The sequence below is a fragment of the Tupaia chinensis genome, unplaced genomic scaffold (genome assembly GCF_000334495.1).
Source record: "Tupaia chinensis unplaced genomic scaffold, TupChi_1.0 Scaffold000506_1, whole genome shotgun sequence".
Taxonomy (NCBI): Eukaryota; Metazoa; Chordata; class Mammalia; order Scandentia; family Tupaiidae; genus Tupaia; species Tupaia belangeri.
In genome coordinates this window covers 279,806-290,636 of record NW_006160018.1, presented here as the reverse complement: position 1 = coordinate 290,636, position 10,831 = coordinate 279,806, and the positions used below count along the sequence as shown (strand labels likewise).

General features: G+C 45.2%; 1 protein-coding gene across 1 annotated transcript in view; it reads left to right on the top strand.

Annotated features, from left to right (window-relative positions):
- The window catches only part of LOC114009280 (NUT family member 2G), a 4,407-nt gene extending 953 nt beyond the window's left edge, over positions 1-3,454 (top strand). The window contains exons 2-4 of the mRNA XM_027774985.1: positions 572-836; positions 2,217-2,554; positions 3,067-3,454. Coding sequence (XP_027630786.1) covers positions 572-836; positions 2,217-2,554; positions 3,067-3,454 — 991 coding nt within the window. The remainder of the gene's footprint in view (positions 1-571; positions 837-2,216; positions 2,555-3,066) is intronic.
- Positions 3,455-10,831: the final 7,377 nt, after the last annotated feature.

Here is a 10,831-nt window from a genome sequence, read left to right as displayed (position 1 = left end):
GGTCCGTGGAGTTGGAGGCTGAGGAGAAGATTCAGCAGCTGCACTGGCTGAAGGGCTCCCAGTGCCGGTCTTCTGCAGCCCCACCGGAGCCTGACCCTCCAGGGCTCCTGATCCCCGAGGTTGTCCAGAAGCCAGGTTTGGACCCACAGGCTGACAGTCACCTGGAACAGGCCCAAGGGCCTGAGGAGGCCACTGTCCCCATGTCCCCTACTGTTCAGTAAAGAGGGCATTTGCCCTTGCAAGCAAGGAGCACACTGGGATCTTGACTGCCCAAGGCCATGAAGTGAGGACTGGCCTGGGCATGGGTCTCAGCTACTCTCTTCTTGTTCTCCAAAGACTCAACAAACAGCCTGACCAGGAAGGGGCCCAATGGGGAGAGAATCTGGGCCAGGGATGGCTCCAAACTCCCTTCCACCTGCCCCTCACATAGATGTCCACCCCTCATGGGTCCTGGGGTAGAGCCCAGTCCCACCTTCTGTCCTTTGCATCCTGTCCAAGTCCCAATGTGGTGGGAGTGGCAGCTGGAGCCCCCTGCCACATGCTGGTCCTTTTCCCTCCTCCTAGGGTGCAGTGTCTCCAGGAAGACCTGCCCCAAGGCCATGCCCCGCCACCTGTTACCATCCAGCGCTCCTCAGAGGTCAGACCCCAAGAGGCCAAAGGACATCCTGCCTGAGGCCATGCAAGAGTATGTGGACATCATGAAGGGGCTGCTGGGACACGGTGGCCAGTGGGCAGAGGATGCCGTCCAGCCCGGACAGGAGGATGGGGCATTCCCCGACCTGGGGCTCCTGAGCTACATGGAAGAGCTGTGCTCCCAGGAGGACTTTGTCACCAAGGTGGGCTGTCCTGGGTGCTGGTGTCTGCATATTCTGGGGAGTCCCCCAGGCCTAGGAACTCAGCTGTACTGCTCAGCTCTTGACTGGGGGAGTGAGCGTGTGCGTGTATGTGGGTGCATCTCCATATGTTATGGTTGCTATGTGGGTCTGTGGATGCATGTGTATATGCTGCTGTGATCGTCAATGTGTATATACGAGGGGGCATGTGTGTATATCAGTGCTTGTGTTTATGTTACGGTGGTTGTCTGTGTACTTTGTTTCTATGAATCTATTTTTAAAATTTTTTATTATTATCATAATCTTGTTTATATTACATTGAATCGCATATAACTTTACAGTGCAGTACATTTCTTTTTCCAGAAGGACCATCATTCATACCCGTCAGTACAAACACATTAAAATCCCCATCATCGTCACCCAATAGCTTTTCATTTGTTTTCCAGATTATTATTATTCCAATTTTTTAAAATATTCAATCACTATTTGTCATTTTGCTTGTATAAAGGCTTTATCTAACATGAAATACTTCTCAGACCTGTCCAGTTGAGAATACTATACACGTCATCATCAACAGGTAATAAACCATATTTGAATCCCACTAAAGTCATGCCTCTCTATTTGTTCTCTTGCTATCCTTCTCCATGTGCTTCTCTTCTCCCGCCCTGTATGCTTGTGTATGTTGATGTTTGTCTATATGCTACTGTGGTTGTCTATGTGTATGTAGTTACACATTCATGTGCTACTGTGGCTGCTACGTGTGTGTATGTGGGAATGAGTCTGTTTGCTAGTTAGGCTGTTCTGTATGTGTATGTGAGTATGTGTCTAAATGTTCCTGTGATTGTGTGTTTGGTTAATGTGTAAGTTCTACAGGTGTGTGCATGTAGTATGTGTCTTTTTATGAGTGTCTTGGCTTCTTTCATTCCTTTGTCTTAAGTGTTTCTGTATATTAAGTGTTTCTTTGTTCAATGTGTGATTTACCATATGTGTCTGTGGTATGTGTCTCTGTGGGTCAGGGTTATGGGGATGGTAGTGTCGTTTTAGTTTCCATATGTGTCAGTGTGTGTGTATGTGGGTGTCTGGGCGTGATTTACATTTCTGTGAAATTCTCTGTATGGCCACAGACATGTATATGTTACATGTACATCTATCAGTGTTTCTTTTTCTGTGTATTCATGTAAGTATCTGTATGTGGTGTGTGTGTGTGTGTGTGTGTGTGTGTGTTTGTGTGGGTTTGTGTGCATAATAGGTGGATTCCACTACTTACAGTCCCTGGCAGTGTGCAAGGGGATGGGATGGGGTTGCGTTCTGCCTGTCCCCCTGGTCCCCGGGCCCCAGGCTCCTCTTTCCAAGGTCCCGACAGCTCTCTTCCTTCCACCCTAGGTGGAGGCCATCCTTCACCCCCAATTCCTTGCAGAACTACTCTCCCCAAAACCAGGGATGGATCTCTTGGTCCTAATGGAGGAGCTGGAGCAGGAGGAAGGGCTCACCCCAGATCAGGTACTACAGGAAGGGAGGGACACCAGGCAGAAAAAGGAGAGCGGGACAGCAGAGTGGACAGGGGGATGGAGCCCAGGTAGACCAGGGAGGGCAAGACACCTGGTAGACCAGGGAAAAGGGGACACCTGGGAAATCAGAAAAGGGACACTGGGTATGACAGGAGGGAGGAACATCGTGTACATCAGGAGGGAGGGATACCAGGTTACATCAGAAAAGGGACAGTGGGTATGACAGGAGGGAGGAATATCGTGTACATCAGGAGGGAGGGATACCAGGTAAATCAGGTAGGAGCAAAGTAGACCAGGGTGACAAGAATGCTCAGCTTCCTGCCTCCTTTAAAGTCACCAAACTAAACTACTTCCTCTTCCAACATCTGGCACAGAGAAGGCCATGTCCACTCTCCTTCCTCCCCACTGGTGGAGAAGCACCCCCTAGTCCTGGAGGAGGACAGGAGTGAGGAGGCAGCCCTGGGTCCTGGAGCACCTGTACTAGGGTCTAGTACTTTTAAGTCTGTGGCCATACAAGATGTAGAGAGGGGATCAGCATGGAGACCCACCTCCCACAGAAGGCAGCCCAGGACTCTGAGGAATACCACAAAGGAGATGCTGACCTTCTGTAGCCTAAGGACACTGATATCTTCCCAGGTCATGTGGGGCCAACACCCACTGAGCACTGCTGGGCCAGCCTCTCCTCAACAGGGACACAGATTTTCTCATCCTTGCCTGGGGACCAGGGGAGCCTTAGGCAGTGTAGGCACCTCGCCTGTCAGGGGGACACGCTGGCCAGCAGATGGGTCCAGCGAGGATGAAGAGCAGCTCCCCAGCCTGGCCTTCTTCATGGCCTCCCTGCACAGCCTGCTGCCCTGGGTGCCACCTCTGAGCCCCGCCTCCACCTCGGGCCGTCTCCGTCCTGGAGGTCGCAGGCACCGGGGAGCAACCAAGGCCAGATCTGCACAGAGAAGAGGCCTGAGCTCAGCTACCCATCTGCCTTCCAAGTCAAAGAAGCGAGATGTCATTGGAGGTCCCATCCCTAGCAGTAAGAAGCTGAAACTGAGTCCTGAGTTTGGGGTCTCTGGGGAGCAAGTCCTAGCTCTGGGCCTGACTGGACCCTCACAGCTGTAAGAGACAGTGGAATATATTGACCTTGGGGCAGAGCAAGAAGCAACATTGGGTCCAGTAGGGCTGTGGGGGCCTCTGTGGGCCAGCCTTTGGGGAGGGCCTGGACTATATGTTGCACTGTCTGCAGCCTGCACCTCAAAGGGACCAAGGGAGCCCCCAGCCTTGATGGCCCAGTTGTTCCTTAGACTGGGGAGCATGGGGGTGGGTGGGCATGTCTGGGGGCTGAAGGGTGGTGATGGGGGATTGGGAAGGCAGTCCTTCCTGGTTGGGCCTCCTATATACATAAAGACTGCTTTGTTGGAAATGCCCTTAGGGCACTGCCCTCTGCACTCTTGGCTATATGGCTTAGTGTAGGAAGGACAGAGAGGATGCAGGACTGGCATGAGCCAGACTCCAGCAGACTAGGTGATGGACTGAGGACTTTCCACATTTAGTAGCTCCCTGACGCTGCTTCTGGGAGGTGACAGACACTGACATCCCCACAGCTTCTTCCTCATCTGTGTTGTAGGTGTACCTCGCTGGTTAAGGGGCCTCCCCTGAGTATTCCTTGTTCTCTGATCCCCTTAAACACCTTTCAATACTTAGGTGCTCTGGAACACTCTGACCTTCAGACTACTAACCAATTTTCTGACCTTGGACTTGGGCCTGGCACTTTTCTTGGGGGAACTTCTTTCTGCTTCCCTGAAAGAGGCCAGAGGGAAAGGCTGGAAGGGCCCTCCTTGCAGCTTGGGCTTTTCCTGGTGTAGGGGGAGTGGAAGGGCCTGGATTCCACGGTCCTGGTTCCAGGCTCAGAGAGGGCATCTCCCTAGCCTAGGGGAGATGTGAAACTGAGCAGTGGATGCAGCACATCTGGATCCTAACCAGGGGAGAAGAGAGTGCTGCACTGAGAGGAGGGTCAGAAAGTGGGAGCATTTGGGATATGACTGTAGAAGGGGCAGGTGAGGGCCCTTTCCCTGCTTTCTAGGTGGGGAGTCTTATTCAACTGACTGAGGGGACCCAACCTGTCATGATCCTAGGGACTGACCTTGCTGTCTCCAGGTCATGTCTGGTGTACTCACCATTACTATCCCTTTCCCACCGAGGCCTAACCATGAGTGGAACTGAGGCAGGCACAGACTTACACTCACACTAGGATAGTCCCTCCCTCATGCACCACGGCCTCCTGTCACCAGGATCATGAGCCCACCTGGAGCAGTGTGGGTCACACTGTCTGCAGTTCCAGAGCTGAGACCTCATAGACCTGCATGCTCATGCTGAAGCCCTAAGCCCCTGTGATGGCATTTGGAGGTGAGGTCCTGGGACGTAGCTAGGGTGACATGAGGACATGAGAAGGGGGCCAGGATAGATCCGAGCCCCTTTGAGCAGATGAAGGGATCAGAGTGCTCTCTGTCTCTGCCTGTGAGGACGCAGTGAGAAGGCAGCCTTCTCGAGTCAGGAAAGGAGCCCTCACCAGAATCTGACCATGCTGGAAACTTACCATGGGCTTCTGCCTCCAGATGGGGACATATAAACTTCAGTCATGTAGGCCACCACCCTGTTTGTAATATACTGTAATAGCACCCAGCCTGAGTATGACAGGGAACAAATCTCAGGTTCTTTCTTCCTGACGGGCACTTGGGGTCCTTGAGTCAGAAGCCACCACAAAGAAATGAAGCAGTTTTACATTTCACTCATGTCAACACACAGATCACAGAGGAGGAGAGGAGACATGACACTTTGCAAGTGCAGTGTGAAATATGAACCAGAACATGGTAAACAGAGTGAAAAAGGACCTATAAGAATGCCATTGCATCCAACCTCAGGAACTCATGGCGCTCGTATACAGTAGGTGCTCAATGTGTGCTCGAAGCCCTTGCTATTTCACCTTATACATTCTTCCTGATGGTACTAGACTCCCTAGGTCAGGTGGCCGACTACAGGCCACACTTTAGGTTCTGGTGCATCCTGGGTGTCTCAGGAGGTCTCAGCTCCAGAGCCTTCTCTCAACTCCACTGGGAAGCAGACCCAAGAGAAAGCGGAGCTTCCTGAGGAGGCTCCAGCTGACAACACTAGGAAGACCTGCCACTAGGAGTGTGAAGGCTGGTCGAGACTCATATGGCTATCCAATTTTTGCTGCCCTGTTATCCCAACTTCAGAGTTCCTGATGTCCTCCAAGTTTCTGTGAACTGGATAGTATTGGTGATGGTCCCATTCTGGCCACGCGGCCAATGATCTGTCAGGATAACCCCAGATTTGCTCAGCGGTCAGCCCTGCCAGCACTGGGCACAGGTCTCATAGGAGGTGCTCGGTCAAAGGCTGGGAGTCGGGACTGAAGGCACAGCCTGTGAAGCCCTTCTGCAACCTCCTCAAGCATCTGTGTGCAGCTGCTGAGCCAGGAATTATGACGCCTGAAATGTCCGAACCAGGAATTATGGAGCCTAGAACGTCCCCACCTGTGTTTCCATGACCTTATGGGACCTAATTCATCTTCTGTGGGGAACTTAATATGCAGTGTTCTTAATTCTGAGGTGTGCTGTCACTAGGGATGTTTTATGTGCACAACTGTACCCTTTGATCTCATTTATTTCAAATATATCCGGATTAAAGCTGTTTTAGGTAATGCTTCAGGTCCCATCCTCATCTCAGTCCTCTGTAAGATGGGTCCACCTCCCTCATCATGAAAGTCCTAGAATGTGCTTTGGAAGGTTTTATTCCAAAGATCTTTTTTCTGAGAGTTTTTAAATAAATTTTTATAAGTATGTTGGAGTATAACCGAGCAAACATCATTAGCACAGAAATCTTAAATATGAAGATAGGATCACAAGGTTCACAATCAATACAGGTGCAGAAACTAGCCTTCATAACTTGCTCCACCCACTTGTGACATGCTCACCTGAAACTACTTAGCTAGCAGGCTGTTCTCCTTCAGAAATTGCCCAGGGAGTGTCTCAGAAGCACAAATCACAAAAACTAAGTTTTCCCAAGGAGACCATAGAAGTGTCTTTAGAACCAGCTGGCCATGCCCCATCCTCCTCCAGTCAATGCTCCTCCTTACATTCCCCTGAATGGGAGCTTCCCAGTGAGCTCATATATCACCCATGGATCACTAGACCTCTTGCATTCACATTCACCATTTTGTTTTATTTTAAAAAAGAAAAGACATGATTTCGCTAGTAATTGTTCAGTAATGTAGGAAAAAATGTAGGATTAAAGTGAACAGCAACATAGACATAGGCATATTTAACACTTTACTATATTTGCTTCAGACCACTTAAAGTGTTAAGATGTTCAAATAGTGCCCCTGGACCCTGCACAGAATGGCAATCAGTGAGAAAAATGAAGCCAGAGATCACCTTGGGAACTACACTGTCTCCCGGCTATTCGAAGTGCCTAGATCCTCCTACTTCTGCCTCTTCCCTCGCCATTTGCCCCAGACCCTGCTACAGAGTGGCAGTCATTGAAAACACTGAGGCCAGAGACTGTCTTGGGAATTCCACTGCCTCCCAGCTGTTCTGAGTGACCAGATCCTCCTGCTTCCACTTCCCCCCTCCACCATTAGCCATAGAGCCTGCACAGAGAAGCAGTCAGTGAGAACAGTGGAGGCAGGAGACCGCTTTAGACTTCTAGCTACCTTTTGCCCACTCAGCAATGCTTTCAAACTTCATAGTTTTCAGAAGCACATGGAGCACAATGCCTACTTTCTTTCCCAGTTGAAACCTCCAGTTCAACTCCAGTTGCACCTGTTCTCAAGAAACTGGAGGTCATTAGAATACCCAGTTCCAGCAACATTGGTGAAGGTTACAGGATAAGCATCAGGGATACAGAGCTGCAGAGAGACCACAGCTCACCTCCTTCTACATGCTTTTGACTCTCATAATTAATTTCAGTAAATTAGGAAGAAATGTATAATCCACCAGATGATAAGAAACCAGTGAAGAGGCACAAGAAATATGAAAAAACAAGAAAATATCTCTCCTTCAAGGGAAAAGAACAATTTCTCATCAACCACAGACAGTATAAAAGAACTTGTGGAAATGTCAGATAAATAATTCAGAATATTCATTGTGACAAAACTAAATGAAATGCAAGAGAAAATGGACAACAAACTTGAGAAGATGAGGAAGTCCTTCAACAATTTGAAGAAAGAATTATGCACCATAAAAAAGAAAAAACAAAACTGTTAATGATGAATGATGTAATACGGGAAACAAAACCTCCCTTGAAAGTATTCAAAAAAATTAGATCATTCAGAATACTGAATCTCAGATCAAGAAGAAAAAAGCCTCTCCTCTGACCTAAAATCATTAAAAAGAAAAAATAACCAAACAAATGAGGATAACATATGAGAAATGCCAGATACCTTTAAACATACAAACATCATAATATTTGGCATCCCAGAAGGTGAAGAAACTTATAAAGGCATTGATAATCTGTTCCATGAAATCCTGGAAGAAAACTTTTCAAGCCTAGAGAAGCATTCTAACATCCAGGCCCAAAGAAATACAAAGGATCCTAAATAGAATCAACCCAAGAAGATCCTTTCCATGGTGCATCAAGGCCAAAATCACATAAAGACAAGATACTAAAACTGGCATGAGAGAGACATCAAGTTACTGACAAAGGTTATCCCATCAGTCTAACAATGGACCTTTCATCAGAAACAATTCAAACAAGAAAAGAATGGGTAGTTATATTAAAAGTGTTAAGCAAAAAACAATTCCAACAGTTTACTATACCCAGCAAGTATATCTTTCAAATGGGAAGAAAAGATAAAATATTTCTCATGGAAACAAAACCTAAAGAAATTTATTGAACCAGACCAGCTCTTCAAAAAGTTATGAGAGAGTGTTATACCAGGAAAACAAACAAACAAACAAAAAACAGACAGAAATAAGAGAAAAAAACAAACAAACAACAACCAAGGAAATGGTCAACTTAATGGTAGGGGCAAATCCAGAAATAACAATAATGATGTTCAATGTTAATGAAATAAATTCTCCAATTAAGAGACACATATTGGCTAAATGGATAAAAACAAACAAACAAACAAACCATAAATAATCTATCTGTTACCTACAAGAAACACACCTCATGGATAGACTAAACATACATGGACTAAAAGTGAAGGGCTGGAAAAAGTATTCCATACAAATGGAAACCAAAAAAGAGTTGGAGTTATGATACTAATTTCAAACAAAATAAGCTTTAAAACAAAACTATAAGAAGAGACAAAGAAGGGCATTATATAGTAGTAAAAGGAATAATTCATCAAAAATATATAATTCTTATAAATATCTATGTACCAAACTTATATAATTATTATAAATATCTATGTACCAAACTCCAGAACACCCAAATACATGAAAGAAAGACTGCAAGATCTAAAAGGAGAGATAGATTTTAACACACTAATTGTTTGGGATCTCAACATGCCATTATCTCCATTAGACAGATCACCTAGACAAAAAATAAGCAAAGAGATCTAATGATCTAAATGATACCATAAATCAAATTGACTTGACAGACATCTATATAACCTTTAACTCTAAAACCATGAAATACAATTTTTCACCCACACATGGGACCTTTTCAAAGACTGACAACATAATATGGCATAAAACAAACCTTTATAGATTTGAAGGCATAGAACTATATCCAGCATGTTCTCCAACAGTGATGGAATTAAACTTGATATAAATTTCAGAAAAAAAACCTTGAAAATACACAAACATATGGAAACTAAACAACCTACTCCTGAATGATGTCACAACTATTGAAAAAAATAAGATGGAAATTGAAAGATTCATTGAAACAAATGATGAGTACACAAGTTTCTACAACCATGGAACACAGCAAAAGCAGTCACAAGAGGAATGTTCATAGTGATTAGCACACACAAGAACAAGATGGAAAGGTAGGAGAAGATCCCTCATGGCTCCTGCAAAATAGTCATTTCAGAGTACAAGAGAAATGAAGATTTTCTACTGATAATTCAGCCTCCAGCAAACAAGCTAGTGTGGCAGGAGAGGCAGGGCATTCAGGAGAAGATGCCTCATGGCTCCTGCGAAATAGTCATTTCAGGGTACAAGAGAAATGAAGATTTTCTACTAATAATTCAGCCTCCAGCAAACAAGCTAGCATGATGGATCTAAGGGCACTGTAGCTAAGCATCCAAATACTATTAGGGTTAACATATTCTTCAATATCTACTGAATCTGCTGCACAAAGCGATCACAACAGAACAACAGAGAGATTCCAGATCACCTCTTTCTGCTTGCTCCTGAATGTTCACATTGAACTTGAAGAATTAGGAAGAAACACACCATCCATCAGATTACTGGAAATCACTGCAGGACCACAAAAAATATGGGAAAGCTAGAAAATACCTCTCCTCCAAGGGAAAAGAATAACTCCTCTTCATCCACAAGCAGTTCAATGGAAATCACGGAAATGTCTGATAAATAATTTAGAACATTCATAATGGCTAAGTAACAGAGATGGAAGAGAAAAGAGACAATGAACTGCTGAAGAGAAAGGAGAAAGAAGCTGAAGTTCCAGGAGGTGAGAAAATTCTTGCAAGATCTAAAAGAGAAACTACACACTTTTAAAAAGAATCGAATGGAACTGTTAGAGATGAAAACTTTAATACAGGAAGTCAAAATCTCCCTCGAAAGTAATAAAAGTAGACCAGATCATAGAGAAAATAGAATCTCAGACGTAGAAGAGAAAATTACTGGCCTACAAAAATCCACCACAAAGACTGAGAAAATTGCCCCCAAATTTGAAAATTATATACAAGAAGTACTAGATACCATCAAACATCTAAACATCCAGATAATTAGCATTCCAGAAGGCGAAGAGATCCATAAGGGCATTGATAATCTATTCCACGAAATCCTGCAAGAAAACTTTCCAAACCTAGAGTGGCACTCAAAGATCCAGTCCCAGGAAATACAAAGGACCCCAAATAGAATCAACCCAAGAAGATCTTCTCCAAGACTGACCAAAACCACAGACAAAAACAAGATACTAAGATTGGCAAGAGAAAAACATCGTTACCTACAAAGGATATCCCATCAGGCTAACAGCAGACCTCTCATTGGAAACAATGCGAGCGATGAAAGAATGGGAAAATATATTCAAAGTGTTAAAAGAAAAGCAATTTCAGTCAAGAATACTGTACCTGGCATGACTATCTTTCATGTGGGAAGAAAAGACACGAACATTCTCAGATAAACAAAACCTGAAAGAATTTACCAGCACCAGACCAGATCTCAAGGGAGTGCTATACCAGGAAAATTAAATACAGACACACAGAAATAAGATTTCAAAAACTAAGAGAGTGGACAATTTAATCATAGGGACAAGTCTGGAGTTGAATATTATATCCCAGAATTTAAT